This window comes from Phyllobates terribilis, unplaced genomic scaffold (genome assembly GCF_046119375.1).
Source record: "Phyllobates terribilis strain yellow unplaced genomic scaffold, ASM4611937v1 Scaffold_4__5_contigs__length_816908805, whole genome shotgun sequence".
NCBI classification, from domain to species: Eukaryota; Metazoa; Chordata; class Amphibia; order Anura; family Dendrobatidae; genus Phyllobates; species Phyllobates terribilis.
This window is the reverse complement of record NW_027362764.1, coordinates 572,581,974-572,600,739: the sequence shown is the minus strand read 5'-3', so window position 1 is coordinate 572,600,739 and position 18,766 is coordinate 572,581,974. Positions and strand designations below refer to the sequence as shown.

The window sequence follows — 18,766 nt, the reverse complement described above, 5'->3', positions numbered from 1 at the left end:
GAATGCGGCCCCCCAAATTAAAATTTTTTCCATGTGCGGCCCATATACCCAGCCGAGTTTGAGACCCCTGCTTTAGAGCCATGTCGTGTGCCCAAATAGTAGTTTTCTACCACATATGGGGTATTGGTGTCCTCAGGAGAAATTACACAACAAATTTTACAGTCCATTTTCTCCTGCTACCAACTTATATAGCACCATTAATTCCACAGCACTTTACATACATTATAAGGGGTTAAGACTGACTTCTAAGTAGTCAGTCGTAAAGGGAACCTGTCACCAAATTTGTCACATATCAGCTTCAAATATCAACTTATTTAGTGTCTGCTCTTCTTTCCCCAAATCCTTATGTAATGCCCTCACTCCCCTTGTATACCCCCGATTAAAAACTGTAGAATTTCTGCCGCTCTGTATTCTAATTGGGTCTGTCCGGTCTGATGGGCGTGGCTTCGGATTCACCACTCCTCCCCCCGGCTGCTGCTCGACATCCTTGACGTTGATGACACCTCCTGCTTCATTGGACCGGACGTACCCAATTAGAATACAGCGCGGGAGAAAGTAAAAAATTTTTCGGGAGTATACAGGGGGCATTACATAAGGATTTGGGTAAAGAAGCACAGACGCTGAATAAGTTGATATTTTAAGCTGATATGTGACAAATTTGGTGACAGCTTCTCTTTAATAGATTTTAGTTTCCAGTTGAACTTGTGTGGATACTCAGTATTATCATCTTTGGTATCCTGTTGCTTATATCTTACTATCTTAACAAAAAAAAATATGTACAGTATGTGCTCATTAGACAATAATTTGGTACTATCACTTGGTCCTGTGATTTTATACATTGGATAAATTGCCAAATTCAGTAAGATTGGGCAGCTTAAACCTTAAGCATACATAATAGAAAGCTGTCAGTTGAATGATGGTTCAGATGATCATTCAGCCGACAGCTGTTTCTCCCGACTTTTCCATATACAGGAGGGCTAAGCTCCTTTCCTGTGTTCTCTAAGACAGAGCTGCTGCCGGTCTCCTCTGACGACAGCTTCTCTCAATGAACATAAAAGGATTGGCAGTTCAAATTGGACATACCAAATCCTTATCTCCTCTGACATCTCTCGGATTAGAGTTGGGGGGCCATCATATATATTAAACTGACGGCCGAGCCCACTGATAACCACGGCTTTATCCAACGTCATTCTAATGTGTAATGGGGCCTTTATGACTGATGTGTCAGATTTCTGCAGATAATGGTTGCTTGCACAATTGGACCTGTATTTAAAGATGTCTCAGTAAAAAACAGTTAATCTTCCTGAATTGTCAGGGAGCCTAGGTTAACACTTGTGAGTGTATTGACTTTCGTGTTATTAGATATATTTGCTGATTTTTATTTTTTGATGCAGAGTTTTATTGGGGCCAGTGTAATCCAGTACTGCTTTATTATATAGGGTAATTCATAGCAGTTAATATTCTGGTATGCAGTACAAGCAAAAAAAAAGCTGCTTACGTATATATTCCCAGATGTGATTCAGATATTTCCTGTCGGTTGTTACAATGATGTAAAAACCAGTATTGGCATGAATGCGGGAAAGGTTTTATAAAAGAGGATGTGAGAAGAAGTTGTAACTGATAGATGACGTGTCGGGAAGTGGTTTTCATCTGTTTTATTGATAACGTAATAACGATGGAAATTAAACCTCTGTTCTGCACTGATATTCTGTAGAGATGGCTGTCAGTCAGTGCCAGGGCGTGCTTACAGTCGCCACTCACTGTATACTGAGCGGTGACTGAAGCTGTGCTGGTCACACCTCCATGACTGAAAGCCGGAGGCTACTGGGAAGAATAAAGTTAATTTCCTCCTGGTAGCTGTGCTTTCAGTGCAGGTGCCAGGCAGCTTTTAAGCTGCAGATTAACCCCATATGTGCAGGTTAATAGCGTTTGGGGACATGACAGGTTCCTTTTATTTATTTATTACAAGTGCTTCTTCAGTAAGTTAGAATATCATCAAAAAGTTAATTTATTTCAGTTCTTCAATACAAAAAGTGAAACTCATATAATACAGGTGCATCTCACAAAATTAGAATATCATCAAAAAGTTAATTTATTTCAGTTCTTCAATACAAAAAGTGAAACTCATATATTATATAGAGTCATTACAAACAGAGTGATCTATTTCAAGTGTTTATTTCTGTTAATGCTGATGATTATGGCTTACAGCCAATGAAAACTCAAAAGTCATTATCTCAGTAAATTAGAATACTTGATAACAACAGCTTGAAAAATGTTTTTAAAATCCGAAATGTTGGCCTACTGAAATGTATGTTCAGTAAATGCACTCAATACTTGGTCGGGGCTCCTTTTGCATCAACTATTGCATCAATGCGGCGTGGCATGAAGGCGATCAGCCTGTGGCACTGCTGAGGTGTTATTGAAGCCCAGGTTGCTTTGATAGCAGCCTTCAGCTCGTCTGCATTGTTGGGTCAGGTGTCTCTCATCTTCCTCTTGACAATACCCCATAGATTCTCTATGGGGTTAAGGTCAGGCTAGTTTGCTGGCCAATCAAGCACAGTGATACTGTTGTTTTTTAAATGAAGTATTGGTACTTTTGGCAGTGTGGACAGGTGCCAAGTCCTGCTGTAGAATAAAATTTCCATCTCCAAAAGCTTGTCGGCAGAGGGAAGCATGAAGTGCTCTAAAATTTCCTGGTAGACGGCTGCACTGACTTTGGTATTGATAAAACACAGTGGACCTATACCAGCAGATGACATGGCTCCCCAAACCATCACTGATTGTGGAAACTTCACACTAGACCTCCAGCAGCTTGGATTGTGCCTCTCCACTCTTCCTCCAGACTCTGGGACCTTGATTTCTAAATGAAAATTGAAACTCTGGGACCTTGTGGAGTGTGTCAATGACGGCCTTCTGGACATCTGTCAAGTCAGCAGTCTTCCCCATGATTGTGGAGCCTACTGAAACAGACTAAGGGACCTTTTTAAATGCTCAGGAAGCCTTTGCAGGTGTTTTTTGTTAATTATTTTAATTTGCTGAGATAATGACTTTTGTGTTTTAATTGGCTGTAAGCCATAATCATCAACATTAACAGAAATAAACATTTGAAATAGATCACTCTGTTTGTAATGACTCTATATAATATACGAGTTTCACTTTTTGTATTGAAGAACTGAAATAAATTAACTTTTTGATGATATTCTAATTTAGTGAGACGCACCTGTATATAGAGTCATTACAAACAGAGTGATCTGTTTCAAGTGTTTATTTCTGTTAATGTTGATGATTATGGCTTACAGCCAATGAAAACACAAAAGTCATTATCTCAGCAAATTAGAATAATTAACAAAAAACACCTGCAAAGGCTTCTGAAGCGTTTAAAAAGGTCCCTTAGTCAGTTTCAGTAGGTTCCACAATCATGGGGAAGACTGCTGACTTGACAGATGTCCAGAAGGCAGTCATTGACACACTCAGGTATTGAGTACATTTACTGAACATACATTTCAGTAGGCCAACATTTCAGATTTTAAAAACATTTTTCAAGCTGTTATAAAGTATTCTGATTTATTGAGATAATGACTTTCCAACACCTTGGACCACTGAGCAACAGTCCAGGTCTTTTTCTCCTTGGCCCAGGTAAGACGCTTCTGGCATTGTCTATTGGTCATGATCGGCTTGACATAAGGAATGCGACACTTGTAACCCATGTCCTGGATACGTCTGTGTGTGATGGCTCTTGAACCAATGACTCCAGCAGCAGTCCACTCCTTGTGAATCTCCCCCAAATTTTTGAATTGCCTTTTCGTAACAATCCTTTCAAGGTTGCCGTTATCCCAGTTGCTTGTGCACCTTTTTCCACCACACTTTTTCCTTCCACTCAACTTTCCATTAATATGCTTGGATACAACACTCTGTGAACAGCCACCTTCTTTAGCAATGACCTTTTGTGGCTTACCCTCCTGTTGAGTATGTCAATGACTGCCTTCTGGACATCTGTCAAGTCAGCAGTCTTCCCCATGATTGTGGAGCCTACTGAAACAGACTAAAGAACCTTTTTAAATGCATCGGAAGCTATTGCAGATGTTTTTAGTTAATTATTCTAATTTACTGAGATAATGACTTTTGTGTTTTCATTGGCTGTAAGCCATAATTATCAACATTAACAGAAATAAACACTTGAAATAGATTCCTCTGTTTGTAATGACTCTATATAATATATGCGTTTCACTTTTTGTATTGAAGAACTGAAATAAATTAACTTTTTGATGATATTCTAATTTAGTGAGAAGCACTTGTATATGAGTATTACCAGTACATTGTGTTTCATACCCAACTACTTCACATTACACATTTGTCACTAGTGTATAATTGTGCTGACCACCAAGAATCAGGATTTCTACCTTATGATTGTCAGTATGGCCTGTCAATGTGAAGATTATTAAAATTATTATCCATTAAGATTTATTGATACTGTTGAGAAGTTTTAGTCAATCTTTGTATTCATAGCCATAAAAACATCAATATTGCATTGTCTTGTATGTACAAATAAGAATATTATACATTATATCCAGGTGACAGCAGCACTTTTTCCTTAGTCTATAATGGTACTTGGTTATGAAATTGTAGAATCGCATGTGTCATTTGTTGCCAATGCTTTGAAGACTGGTGTTTTTAGGGGTACGAGGCATAAATATTTTTAAGAGATTTGGGAGGTATACAATCCCAAAGTTGTGAATCGGTAATCCCACATTTGGACCTGTTGAGGCATGCAATTTTCAAGGTTCATTTGAGGATCTTTTTACCATTTGGATAACTCTGGGCAGTAGCAAAGTTTCCTTATTTTTTTATTAGGCTAATGCCATCTATTACTGTTGTGATTGGAAATATCAGGCTGTTCTTAGAACCACACACACAGAAAGTCTGCACTAGTATCAAGCACGTGCCAGGACAAGCAAAGTATATCACTATACAATAAAGGATCACAATTGTATTGCCACAACTAATCTAGGTAAAAATACATTGACATACAACATGACATAAAGTGGAAGTTGAAAACTAAAAGAGATATACTCCATATTTATTAACCAAATATATGATTGAGCCAAATCAGTTGTTTTCAAAAACAATTTTACTGCCCTTCTTACATATATTTGCAATGAAAATACACCAGCCTCATCAAGTTTAAGAGATCTATTTAATAATGAAACTTGTTTTCCGAAAGCTGGTGACAGGTCGACTTTAAAGTCAGTTACCTTAAAATATAGGGAAAATCTAACACATTAATCTTGTATGTTATCTTTTATTAACATTGATAATTTCAGCTTGATGTATTAAACTGATCAAGTATTGTATCTTTTGTTCTTCTGCAGCTATAAGGTTGGCTTTAGACCTAGATATGTGACATCCTTCAAAGTTGTTACAGAGATGGAATGGAGATGCTGTCCCGGTTTTAAGGGTGAAGATTGCAAAGATGGCCCTGCTGACAAGGCCAAACAGACCCCAATATATACTCCTCGTCCAAGTGGGGGGAAGAAGGATCCAGGTAAGTAATATTTTAGAATGTACAACTTTGAAATGTAGTTACTTGCAGGGAATTAGATTTTCCAGTAATTCCAAAGTAGCCACCAAGTTCAAATATTTTGGTGGACTACAGTAGAACTTTACTTCGGGTATTGAAGGGTGGCCCTAAAAATAATATGGACCAATATATATTTTCACAAGTCATTCATTGCTTACTTGAAAACTGTCATGATGCTTTGAAAAGTTAATATATCACTGTTTATTATTTCTCCCTAGAATTAAATGGGCAACAGCACAAACCATTGGACTCTAAGAAAGATTTTCAAGAATTAAATGCAGCACAAGAGAAAAAGATTCAGACTCTCGAGGAAGAAATGCTCCGACTTACACAAACTGTTATTGACTTGCAGACCTCTTTGACGGGTGTAAATGAAAACTTAAAGATCACTGTTCAGGAAGACACCAGTAAATTTCTAAATACTTGGCTCAACAACTTGACACCAACAGCCAGTGCCAGGGGTGGTAAGACAGAATACTACTTACCAGGGTTCACTGGAAGTGCTGAGAAAGAGGATGGACTAAAAGATCTAGTGTCTGAATTAACAAGTGCCCGAGAAGAACTTGAAAAGAAAATTGATCAAATCGAAGAACTAACCAGAAAAATCAATTTGTATGAAGAACGCTTAATTGATGTTGAAGAGATGTCCCGTCAAGCACCAGCAACAGTAGCAGCACCTATATCTAATGATGATAAATTGGAAGCTCTAAGAAATGAGATGCTTGAGGGAATGGACAGAAAAATGGCTGATCTGAAAAACTCTTGTGAGTATAAACTGACTAATGTTCAGCAACAATGTGAAGAGAATGAAAGTAGCTGCTCTGAAGTCAAGGATTTTGTTCTTGAAAAAGAGGCTGAACTCCGTAACGAAATAGACAAGTTGAGATCTCAAGTCCTAACTGCACCAAATGGTGGTTCTGATTGTTGCAATAATGATATTGACACGATCCTGAAAAATTTGGGTCAAAAAGTTGATAGAATTTCTGAAGCCAACCTGGTTCTTAATGCCCGACTAGACAGTGAGGTACAGCGTTTGAGCACTTTAACACCAGACCAGACTTGGAATGAGAAACTGATTGATTTAGAGTTCAAGGTTAATGTCTCAGAAAGAAATGTAGAGGAGCATTGCTTCTATATTGAAGACACCTTGAGAGGTTTAATTAACAATAGTTTTGACAATATGAGTGATCTAATTGACTGGAAGCTCCAATTATTGGAGAATAGGTTGGGTGATGTTACCAGTAATCATGATCCTGCTGATTCTAGTAACACAGGTGCCAGCTCCATTTTTAACGATGTTAATGAATTGAAAGACGTGGTGCAGAAGCTGGATAATGAATTGAAAGCTGTTTTACATGGCAAGGAAGGATCTTTGGGCAACACAGATGGCTACAACAATAACTATGAAGTTTTGGTTCAGACACAGCTAGATAATGCTCTTCTTTTGAAGTCACTTACTGATACAATGAACGAAAAATTTGAGTTACTGCAAAACAAGACATCAGATTTAGAAGGATTGAAAACTGAGCTGGGAATGGTTAAATTCGATCTATACCGGATTGAAGACAGTGTTGATTTATTGAATAATAAGTTTGATTCCTTAAAAGACCAAGTTCAAGGTATTAACTCTACTGTCATGGATAACCAGCTTGGCCTATTAGCTAAAGTTGAAGTTGTCCAAGAGCATTTCGATGCTACCTCAGATGTTTCTACAATTGGTAACTGTTGTAATAATCTCCAAGACAATTTTGAAGTCCTGAAGCGTGAACTAACTTCTGATAAAAGGAAGTGCCCTGAAAATTCTCAGGGAGTTAGAAATGAGCTTTCAAATGTCGATGCCAGAGTTTCTAAATTGGAAAATGTATGTGGAAAGCTGGACACCATCTCTGGCAGCCTGCAAAGGATTAAAGATGGACTTAACAAACATGTAACCAGTTTATGGAATTGTATAAACAGGATAAATGGGACAATAAAATCGCATTCAACTGACATTTATGGCCTGAATAATTCTGTCCAGGTGTTCCAAACACAGATCATCAAAATCACAACTGATTTACAAGATCTTACCAAGAGCAAACCTGAAGAAGGTAGGAAATAAATGTTTTACAAAATAATCAGCACGTTGTTAGAATTCTAGGCTGAAAATGAAAATGTGAAACTTAGTTTAGTAAATACAGAATTTACATCAGGTTAAAAAAAACTTGGATATTTAATAACGTTATGCTTTGAATTAGTCTGAAATGACTCCTTTTCAGTTGACTGCACATTGCTATATTTTATTGTTTTTGCTAAATTAGATTTTACATTTTTAATTTCTACTTTATTTTTTTAGTGAAAGCAGCTGCTGTTAGTAAAAGCCAGTTTTACTGAGCTAAAAATTATATGCATCTAATAAACAAATATTAAAATTTTACCCAATTAAGAAGGTAATTTTTTCACATTCAGAACCTTCTTGCCAAAAGCTAGGGAAAATATATTTAAAAATAAAATGTGAAAGCCTATAGCAATGAGTTAGTTTTACAGCACCTCAGAGGTGCAATAAATAATCCCTTTTAAAGAAAAAAAATTACCGTATTTTTCGGACTATAAGACGCACCGGACCATAAGGCGCGCCTAGGTTTTAGAGGAAGAAAATAGAAAAAAAAATGTGGTCATGATGCCCTGTTAAGGGGGAGGGGTTCTGCTGCTGACACTGTTACAGGGGTAATGTCCTCGCATTCTGTTAATATCCCCCATCCTGGTATATATGGCCCCCTCCTTCCTGTTATATGTGGCCCTCATCCCCATCCTGATATGCATGGCACCCCTCATCCCCATCCTGGTATGCATGGCACTCCTCATCCCCATCCTGGTATGTATGGCCCCCCTCATCCCTCATCCTGGTATGTATGGCACCCTTCATTCCCATCCTGGTATGTATGGCCCCCTTCGTCCCCCATCCTGGTATGTATGGTCCCCCTCATCCCTCTTCCTGGTATGTATTGCACACTTCATCCTGGTATGTATGGCCCCTCTCATCCCCATCCTGGTATTTATGGCACCCTTCATCCCTCATCCTGGTATGTATGGCACCCATCATCCCTCATCCTGGTATGTATAGCCCCCCTCATCCCTTTTCCTGGTATGTATGGCACCCTTCATCCCTCATCCTGGCATGTATGGCCCCCCTCATCCCTCTTCCTGATATTCTTGGCACCCCTCCATCCTGGTATGGTTGGCACCCTCTGATCCCCATCACACTATAAACAAAAAAATAAACAATCATGCTCACCTCCTCCAGCGCTGCGTCCTGCTCTGCTGCCAACAGGGATCTCACTGTGTGAGCTGCGCATGGCATAACTGCCATGTGCCCTTACAATGTGAGATGCTGTGCCGGAATAGTCACTGCTCCCCACGCTGGGACTGTGTGCGTAGGGAGCAGTGACCATTCACTCTCCTTAATAGTGTGCACACTGTACCCGCAGCATGGCTCCTGCTGCCGCTCTGTGGTCTGTGTATCCGTTATTAAAGACCATGAATATTCACTACAATCCACTCCCATGGGTTGTAGTGAATATTCATGGTCTTTAAAAGCGAGCACACAGACCGCAAAGTGGCAGCAGGAGCAGCGCTGCGGGTACAGTGTGTGCGCTATTAAGGAGAGTAAATGGTCACTGCTCCCCACATCCACAGTCCCGGCATGGGGAGCAGTGACAATTCCGGCACAGCATCTCACAGTGTGAGGGCGCATGGCAGTTACGCCATGCGCGGCTCACACAGTGAGATCCCTGTTGGCAGCAGAGCTGGACGCAGCACTGGAAGAGAGACGAGGTGAGCATAATTGTTTATTTTTTTGTGTGCAGTGTGATGGGGATCAGGGGGTGCCAAGCATACCAGGATGAGGGGTGCCAAGCATACCAGGAAGAGGGATGAGGGGGCCATACATACCAGGAAGAGGGATGAGGGGTGCCATACATACCAGGAAGAGGGATGAGGGGTGCCATACATACCAGGAAGAGGGATAAGGGGTGCCATACATACCAGGATGAGGGATGAAGGGTGCCAGACATATCAGAAGCCTTGCTGCAGGTACAGTGTGCGCGCTATTACGGAAAATGAATATTCACTGCTCCCCATGCACATGGGCGTGGGGAGCAGTGAATATTAATTTTCTTTAGTAGCGGGCACAGTGTAGGCTACCGCAGATGGCTACTGCTTCCTGTGCCCCGCTCCTCTGTCGCTGCCGCTCTCCCTACACCCCCCACCACCCACAGCCACAGTATATATATATATATATATATATATATATATATATATAATCGGACTATAAGGCACACCCCCCACTTTCCTCCAAAATTTTGGAGAAAAAAAGTGCGTCTTATAGTCCGAAAAATACGGTACTCTTTTCAGTTAATACTATATTGTACGCTTTTAAAATATTCATCTAAATATCTTTAGATTAATAGGAGTCAAGCGCAGCGCTAGTGTTTCTTTTTACTTTTTAAATAATTTTAGTTTTAAAGGGGTTGTATGACATCAGAAAACATGGCTGCTGTTTTCCAGCTCTAGTCTTTTCCATTGCTTTTATCTATCATTGCAACTTAGCCCTATTTGCTTAAATGTGATTGAATTACAATATTCGCTTCAACTTATGGACCAAAATGGCGCAGTGCCTGGAAGAAAACAGCCATATTTTTTTAAATCTCAAACAAACCCTTTAAGGCTTTCTTTAGGTGAGAGCTACATATGGTATACTATATTATTATAAAACATGTAACCCTGCAAAATGTAGAAGGGAAAAAATGCATAGTCAACTAGTTTACTGAAATATTGTTGTTCTGTAACTTTTCATTTTTCAGTCATCTTCTTTTTCAAGATGTTTAATGATTCAATTCCATTGGAATTTTTGTTTGTTCCAAAAGCACAGATGACATAGAACAGAAGACATGGCTAATAAAATATTTGGTTATTTTCAATTCACACCCTTTTTTTGTGTAAATGTACTGTACAAGAGAGATTCTTTTAGTTTTTTTTTTTATACTGAAGTCTTAATACTGTTGAATATTGTAAAATTAAAATGTGTGAAGCAATATATGAGAATTGCTTGACCTGACGGAAAGGTTTGTATTCACACATAATACACCTGAAGAGTCTATAATAAGAAAATTATTATTATTAACAATTATATATTATTTCTTCTCATTTAGGGTCCAAGTCAAAACATACAATAAAAGTTGAGGTTATGCCTCAACAGCCACCAAGAGCCACTGAAATACCAAAACATCCGCAAGTCCCACAACAACCAATATACCCCCAGGTACCTATAGTTCCATCACTTCCTGAACAGCCTGGACAATCTCAAGATCCTCAGTATCCAACCAAGCCACAATCCCCATCCCAGCCAGGACAACCTCAACTACCTCTAGATCCTACCAGTACAAAGCCAAAGAAACCACCAATGAAACCAGAGCCACCTACCTCTTCAGGGTCTATTGTTATACCACTGGTTCCTCACCGCAATGGAGTCGTTTTAGAGCATGGTCAAGCTGGCCCTCCTGGGAGAATGGTACAGACTGGATCAGTAAGGCCACAAGGTGCTGATGGAGAGCAAAATATGGAGATGTCAAAAGGTTTTGCGGGAGCACCAGGCAAGTTAGATATTTTTTAGGGGTTTTCCCTTTTCAGGAAAGTTCCATCTCCAAGTGCTGTTTCTTATAAAACCAAACAAACTGTGATTTACTCACTCTTCCCAGGTCTAGCGCGGAGACTCCGCCGCTGCCCCAGTATCTGTTTTTGTCTACAATGCTGATGTCACGTCAACAGCGTTGTAGCCAATCACTGAACTTGACAGCTTTGCCAATGTAGTCTGTTTATTTATCTCTCTACTTGTACCTTTTAAACGATGTCGACTGTTTTAGTTTTCTGGCCGTGCAAACTTGCTAACTCTCTACTACTACTTTTTTTTTCAATATTCCTATCTTCACTTACAAATCGCCGATCAACAACTAGAATTCACAAGCTGTGTGATGGTCACATGTCACTGATTCTTTACTATGTTTATTGAAACAGTTTGTCTATTTACACAGATAAGATGGTAACATGGAGAAGATTGAGCTGTTAATGTAGAAAATTAGTCGAGAGACTCGTAACTGGAACTTAAAGAATTACTCAATGATGTTATTGTGTAATGATCTTCATTTTCTTATACTATACCTTGCCAGATATAAAGCCAGTGTTCAGCAGGCGTTATCTCTACGCCCCAATTGACACATAGCAGTAAATTGTGTTAACTGAGCCATAAAATTAAAAATATAAGGTAGTTAAATACATAAGAAATGAAATAATAAAGATGTGAGAATCAATTTAATGCAAATCCAATTTGCGTAAAAAATTAGCAGGTGAATTTGAGTACAAATCGCCAAAAAATGCGCATCACCATTTGCACACACATGACCTCAGGTATGACTGAGCAGGCTTTCCCCTTAATATCCTGCAGCTATTCCTTCACATGGTATAGCGCAACCAATTAAGAGGGACTAACATAGCCTGTATAAAAGCTGTGGCATGGAATGCAGCAGCCATTTTATGGTGATTTAGAGGACATTAGAGCTCATAACTCAGCAACAGAGGTAAGAAGAGAAAACCCTAAAACATTTGACAAATACTGCAGACAGTAATGTATTGTACAACTACAGCAGTGCATATGATAAAAGTATTAGTCTGTGAATAATACAGAGATTCAATTGATAATGCAAGAGAGAGATAGGAGAGGTGCAGCTGAAATGCCAGAGTCAGTGTGATTGATCAGTGATAAAATGTAGCTGACACCTGTCCTGCTGCATTTAAATTACAACTGCATTTTTTTCTTCAAGATTAATACAGTAGGAAGCATCAGCAAGGCAGCAAAATATTCTTTAAAGAAAAATATTTTAAATCAGTGTCAATTAGGGATGGTGTGCTTTCTTTCTTACCACAACTGATAAGTGACTGTACTTAGTTTTTGCATTTGTTTTGCAATCCTTTTTGTGAAAGTGTGTGTGTCGCAAAATAAAATTTTTGCACATCTATTTTAATAGTCAAATTTTACATCCAATCCGTACACAGCATGACAATATACTGCCCTGTTGCAGGTGCTGGCTTTTTGCATGTGTCTCATGTCTTGATTTTATTTAGTAGTAGTAGTAGTAGTAGTAGTAGTAGTAGTAGTAGTAGTAGTAGTAGTAGTAGTAGTAGACATTTAACTGTGCATATTTGTTTTTGCAAGCTTGTTTTACTAGTTCAAATTGATAACTATACATGATACATCTATAAAATGACCTGCTGCTATTTTTTATAGCTTTCTGTATATGTAATTACCTAGCTAGCATTTCTTGTTATGTTGTTTTTGGCAAGGGTTGAATAATTAGGATTGAAAAGATTGTCAAAAGTTAATTAAAGCATTTTACAAAATATGTGGTAAAGAAAAATGGCAGTGGATGGGTACTATAATGGTACGTGCCCACGATCAGGAATAGCAGCGTTTTGGACGCAGCACTGCGTCCAAAATGCTGCGTTCTACAGTACAAGCACAGTGGATGGGATTTATAGAAATCTTATGCCCACTGTGCTTATTTTTAACGTTGCGTAAACTCACCGTAGTGCTGGCTTACGAGCCACAGCATGTCAATTATCTGATCTGAAGGTGGATCTGACAAAATAAGTGCGGAATTAGAACGCAGCATTTTGGACGCAGCGAAAATACGCTGCGTCCAAAGCGCCGCTGGTTCCTGATCGTGGGGACGTGCCCTAAAAGATAAAAACCCATATCATTGCTAAGAATGTCAGAGCCGGTAACAGCAGCAGTAGCACCACCGCTACTGGCACCAGCCAGCCGGGCAGTAGTATTATGAAATGCTGGCCATAGTTGTCCTCCTTTGCCTCTGGCAAGCATATTAGTGTGAAGGAAGCTCAGGGCATTATGGAATTAATGGCTCATCACTTCTCCCAGTCACAGCAGAATAATGTTACCTCTGACAGCGGCACCATCAGTTTGAGTCAGTGTTCTGCACAGAATGGTCTGCCTTATCACAAATGACTAATAGGGATAGTTTTTGTACTGTATTTTAAATAATAAAAAAAATATGTAAAGTCTCTCAGTGCACCATGTTATTAAATGGGCTCTTGGTTACTACCGGTTAGCATCCTACTCTATGGTAAGGTCACTTTGACATTACTAAGGCTGGATCAAAGAGCTCTAAAGTGGTTGGATACAGTCCTAGGAGACCTCAGAGTGCTACACATCTCTTTTCAGGGCAATTGGAGGCTTTGCAGTTTTGAAATTCATAGTAAATTAATTTACTTCAAATCAAATGTGATTATCTCTAGTAAATAATAGACTGCAAATGTCCTCATCTTACCAGAAACCTGCTCTCTCTTACAGGTTACCCCAAGCCAACTAAGGATACAAAAGGTAACAATTCTAGTTTATATTATTTCTAAATATGTGAAATGCCCAGGTCTATAGGTCTACCTCATGGGGTCCCATGACAATTTTTCCTCCTTCACTTCTCTGTTTTGATATCTGTTAAAAAGGATTACTGGCTTGTCTGAAATAACATACATATGACTGATCTGACTGCTTCCGGGGTTTATGCATAATAATGAAGCAAAACTGATTTGGTTTATAATGCCAATCGGATCCTGGGTTTTTTTTCTAGAAAAATGCAATCTGTATGGTTGCTATGGGAAATCATTACATTATTTTTTTTTTATATTTTTGCATGTGGCCTGTGATGTTTTCTACTTTCCAAATCTAGTCGTCACTGCAGTATAATCTTTTTATGCTGATATTTGTGGCCTTTAACTGTGATCTGAAATGGGATTATCTAGCCTTGGATAAGGGCATCATTACAGTTTTTTTTTTCATTTACTTATATAACACAAGCCTATTTCACAGCGCTACATAAAGATTATCACCCTTCATCAGTCCTTGTCCCCCTTCATCAGTCCTTGTCCCCAAGACGCACACAATCTAATTTCCCTGTCTCAAACAGACTGGTTGACATCCTGTGAAATTAGTCCTGCTATCAATTTTGTAGTATGGGAGAAAAGTCATGAAAAAAACCAGAAAGAGGGAGTATATAAACTCCAAGCAAATTTTGCTATTGGTTGAGTTTGAACCCAGGACTTCAGGATAACAGTGCTAACCACTGGGCCACCATGTTACCATAATAAAAAAAACTAAACTAAACTTATTTAATCATTGTTTATATAAAGTAAAGGAAGTCTTGAACAAGTTACCGAAGTTTGGCTTGGTTTACACTACTCAACTGGCATCATTAAACAGTCACTGATCAGCTAGATGTTTGAAGATCGGCAGTCATTTAATGGTCTGTTTAGACATGCAGACCACAATTAATATTCCTGCAGACCAATCTGTAATAGATCGTTCTGTGTGCATAGGCTGCCATTGTTCTCAGCAGCTCATGTACTGTTCACACAGGGTGATATGCTGCCGAGAATTATGATCTAAAAGGTTTCACCCAGCATATGAACAAAACACAATTATTGTTTATGACAATCTTGCAGTGTAAATGCACCCTTATTCTTCAGATATAGAAGGTGCATATACATGTACAATATATGTGGTTGTCCCTCAGGCTCCATCATGCACTTACAACACATAAAATCAATATAATCATTCATCACCATCTAACCATACTACTTCCTCAATGGTGAAACTTACACCGACTAAATGAAAACAATTCATCTCTTAGAAATGTTCAACATCATTCACTTTTTCGGTGACCGCATGGTTGTATATTTATTTAACTTTTCGGTCAGAGAGCTTACCTCTGTGGTCACATGTGTAGGCTGTCATCCTATATTAAGCAGAGCATTTCTCAGAATAGCTGAGCAAGATTTTGCCAACATTCATCCAAAATAGAACATTTAAGTGGAGATGAATGATGTATTCACTATAATAAAGAACAATACTGCCATTTTACTTTCTTCTAATAGTGAAATTTTTCAAATTTCAATATTACTGGTCTCTAATTGAAATTGGTTAATGGTGTTATCCCAGAATAGATCATTTTTCTCCCTGTAGTTTAAACGGGTTATCTGGCCTTAGGGTACAGGTCTGCAGTGACTCTATGTGACTGCAGACTTGTTAATTCTCAAGAATCACGAGGATTCTCCAATGCTTGGAGCAGGCAGTCATGTGACCGGAAGTATGCAATTTGCATATTTCCGGCCACATTCTGACTAGACATGTCCGGCCTCACTCAATACACTTGCATTGAGCGAGCCTGTGCGCGTCTAGTCACCACATGACCGTTTTATGCAAATCACATATTTGGGTCACGTTCCCAGCGCCAGCATCGGAGAATCCTCGCGCTGTGAGGATTCACAAGTCTACAGTCACATAGACTCACTGCAGACTTGTACCCCAAGGCCGGACAACCCCTTTATTGACTTTACAGTATATAAATCACCCAACTGTACCTTAAGATATTCACTGGCTAATTTCTTACATCAATTTCTGAATTCAGCTCTCTGTAACTGTGTCTCTGCCCAGTGAGAAGCGGGCGGTCCTTCAGTGATGCCAGTGTGACCACTGTAAACTACGGTTCTCTCAAGCACTTTGCGTTCTTTCCCATACACAGATTACTCTAGTTACTCCTTCAACTGCTCTGTGATCTGCTATTGGCAACGGGAAGGGGGAGCTGACTAATGGAGACAGGGTGCTGTACATAGTTATATCAATAAATGCAAATCTTATCTGTTCCTACGTCACTATGTAAAGGTTTGCCCCCTTAAGGTCCGGGCAATTTTTCATTTTTGTGCTTCAGTTATTTCCTCCTCTTTTTTCAAGAGCTATAACTTATTTTTCTCATCTATATAGAAGTTTGAGGGCTTGAAGCTTTGAATGACATTTATTTTACCATAATAGCAGGTACAAATTACCAGGTAACATGATTTTCCATGTCTTTATGATTACGGTGATGCCAAACTTAAAAGGTTAATGTATATGTATCTATCTAACTTATAAGGTTACCTTGTGTCTTTATACAAATATATATGTATGTAGATATAAATTGGTTTGTGTCGTCTCTTTCTGAGACACTGAACATTTTTATTCTTCTCTTGATAAACCTGAGTGAGGGCTCATTTTTTCATCATTCAGTTGATGTTTAAATTACTAAAATTTTGGGATACGTACATTTTGATTCACTGTGTGGGAAAACATATTTTATATTTTAATAGTTCAGGTTTTTCACATTTTGCAATTTATATTTGGCCAAAAGTGGGCAATTTAAACTTATATGAATTTTTTATATTTTTTTTATGTTTTTAACATGTTTAATTAATCCATTTAGGGGACTTAAACCTGCGATTGCTTGATCACCCTTACTGTACAGTTCAATACTATGGTATTGCAGTGCATTATGAAATCATGTTTCATCTGATGTCCACAGGCAGAACATCATAAGAGAATTCACATGGCAGGCAAAGAAGCCTTTAAAAGCTTCTTGGCCTCCATGGAATCCGATCGGCACCCCTCAATCATGTTCTGTGGGATGCTAGTGGCCATCAGCAGTGACTGCTGTCATGTTGAAGACTCTTAAATGCCACTGTCACTTTTCACAGCGACACATAAGGCGTTAAGCTGATGCGATTGGAAATGGCTCTGATCATATTGATTTGATTTAGATGTTTCCTTTGTTCATTCACTTTGCATTTTGTTAATTGATAAAAATAAACTATTAACACTTCTATTTTTTTTAAAGCATTTTTACTTTGCAGCATTTTGTGCACACCTGCCTAAAACTTTTGCACAGTACTGTAGTTTGATGGATTTCTTGTTTTCTTAGCTGTATCCTTATTTTAGAAACTTTACTGCAAAATGGATAAATCTAAATATTTAAAATATATATATTTTTTTACTTTTCAGGTCAAATATCAATCAATACATTTTCAGAATCCAAAGGTAATGTTTATATAATAATCATAAATGATTTCAGAATCAAGTTTGGTGCAATGTGATATAACTTTACTTTCTACAAACGATATAATAATAATCACTGTACTGTCCTCCTGTTACTCAGAAAAGGCAGTTTTTTCATCATTACCATACAGTATTGGCTTTTATTCCTTAGAGCCACAATATTCATGTATTTCTACTGCATTTCGTGGCGAGCTAACATAACTTTACATGGAGATGTTTTGCTACGGACCACAACAAGTCTTTGTATGGTCTTATTTAACCCAGCTGGAAAGCCCTTTGTGGGATTAATTATCGGAGTTGATGTGAGCTTCCTGTTTTTCAGAACACTTGCCAGGTCAAAAACCTCTGTCACAAACATATCACAATACCCCCATATGTATTACTTTCAGACCGCTTGTAGTATTTTATCATTGTCATACATCACGCTTTGTTTTCCACTGGCTTTCAAGGAGTTTTGGAATTGTAAATTCCCATTTTAACTTTAAGTCAGTAGTAGCATACAGCTCAATTAAGAAATATTAGATAATCCCAGCCCAGATAAAATGCATGTAATAATCTATTTACCAACCAAAGCCTCTTAGAGAACTTTAATATATATTAAAGGGAGTGTTCGGTCAAAACTATTATCAATATATTATTATTATGTCATACTGATTAATTTTATTAAAATCTGAGTACCTTTGCTTTTACCCAAAACTAGAAAAAAGTCATGATTCTTTTGTCCTTACCCCAAAAACAATTTAAACTACTTTTGGTGCACATGCCAATCTAATATGTCCAGGAATAGTTCTGATGCTGTGTAACTTGTCAACCAGTCCTTTAGAGTCTGTGTTTTTTCTTTATCAGCATTTCTTTGTCAGCACAGCATTCTGTCAGCACTGTTAGAGCTGGAACTTCCATTCCTACACTTCTCAGGATTTCCTGCCCTTGTCCAATGTTTTGCCTGCCCTTAACTGAAAGCCCACCACTCAATGTTTTGCCTGCCCTTAACTGAAAGCCCACCACTTTGTTATACTTGTAGACAGTTTGAAAGATAGGAGAGCATTAGTCCCACCGACACTGCCTGTAATCCGCTTCAACATCTCTTGCTAAAGACGTAGCCAGCACTTTGGAGTATTTTTTGTTGGCTAAGACAAACGATATCTAATATGTATGGGGTTTTTAGTGTCTCAGAGTGATACTGCATCGGTATTCAGATATCAGACTGCAGGGTGCAAACA

The 18,766-nt window shown here is 38.5% G+C and overlaps 1 protein-coding gene across 1 annotated transcript in view; it reads left to right on the top strand.

Annotated features, from left to right (window-relative positions):
• EMILIN2 (elastin microfibril interfacer 2) overlaps positions 1–18,766 on the top strand; it is a 68,432-nt gene that overhangs the window by 36,984 nt on the left and 12,682 nt on the right. The window contains exons 3-7 of the mRNA XM_073679118.1: positions 5,370–5,542; positions 5,797–7,665; positions 10,765–11,205; positions 13,977–14,006; positions 17,493–17,528. Of these exons, the coding sequence (XP_073535219.1) occupies positions 5,370–5,542; positions 5,797–7,665; positions 10,765–11,205; positions 13,977–14,006; positions 17,493–17,528 (2,549 nt within the window). The remainder of the gene's footprint in view (positions 1–5,369; positions 5,543–5,796; positions 7,666–10,764; positions 11,206–13,976; positions 14,007–17,492; positions 17,529–18,766) is intronic.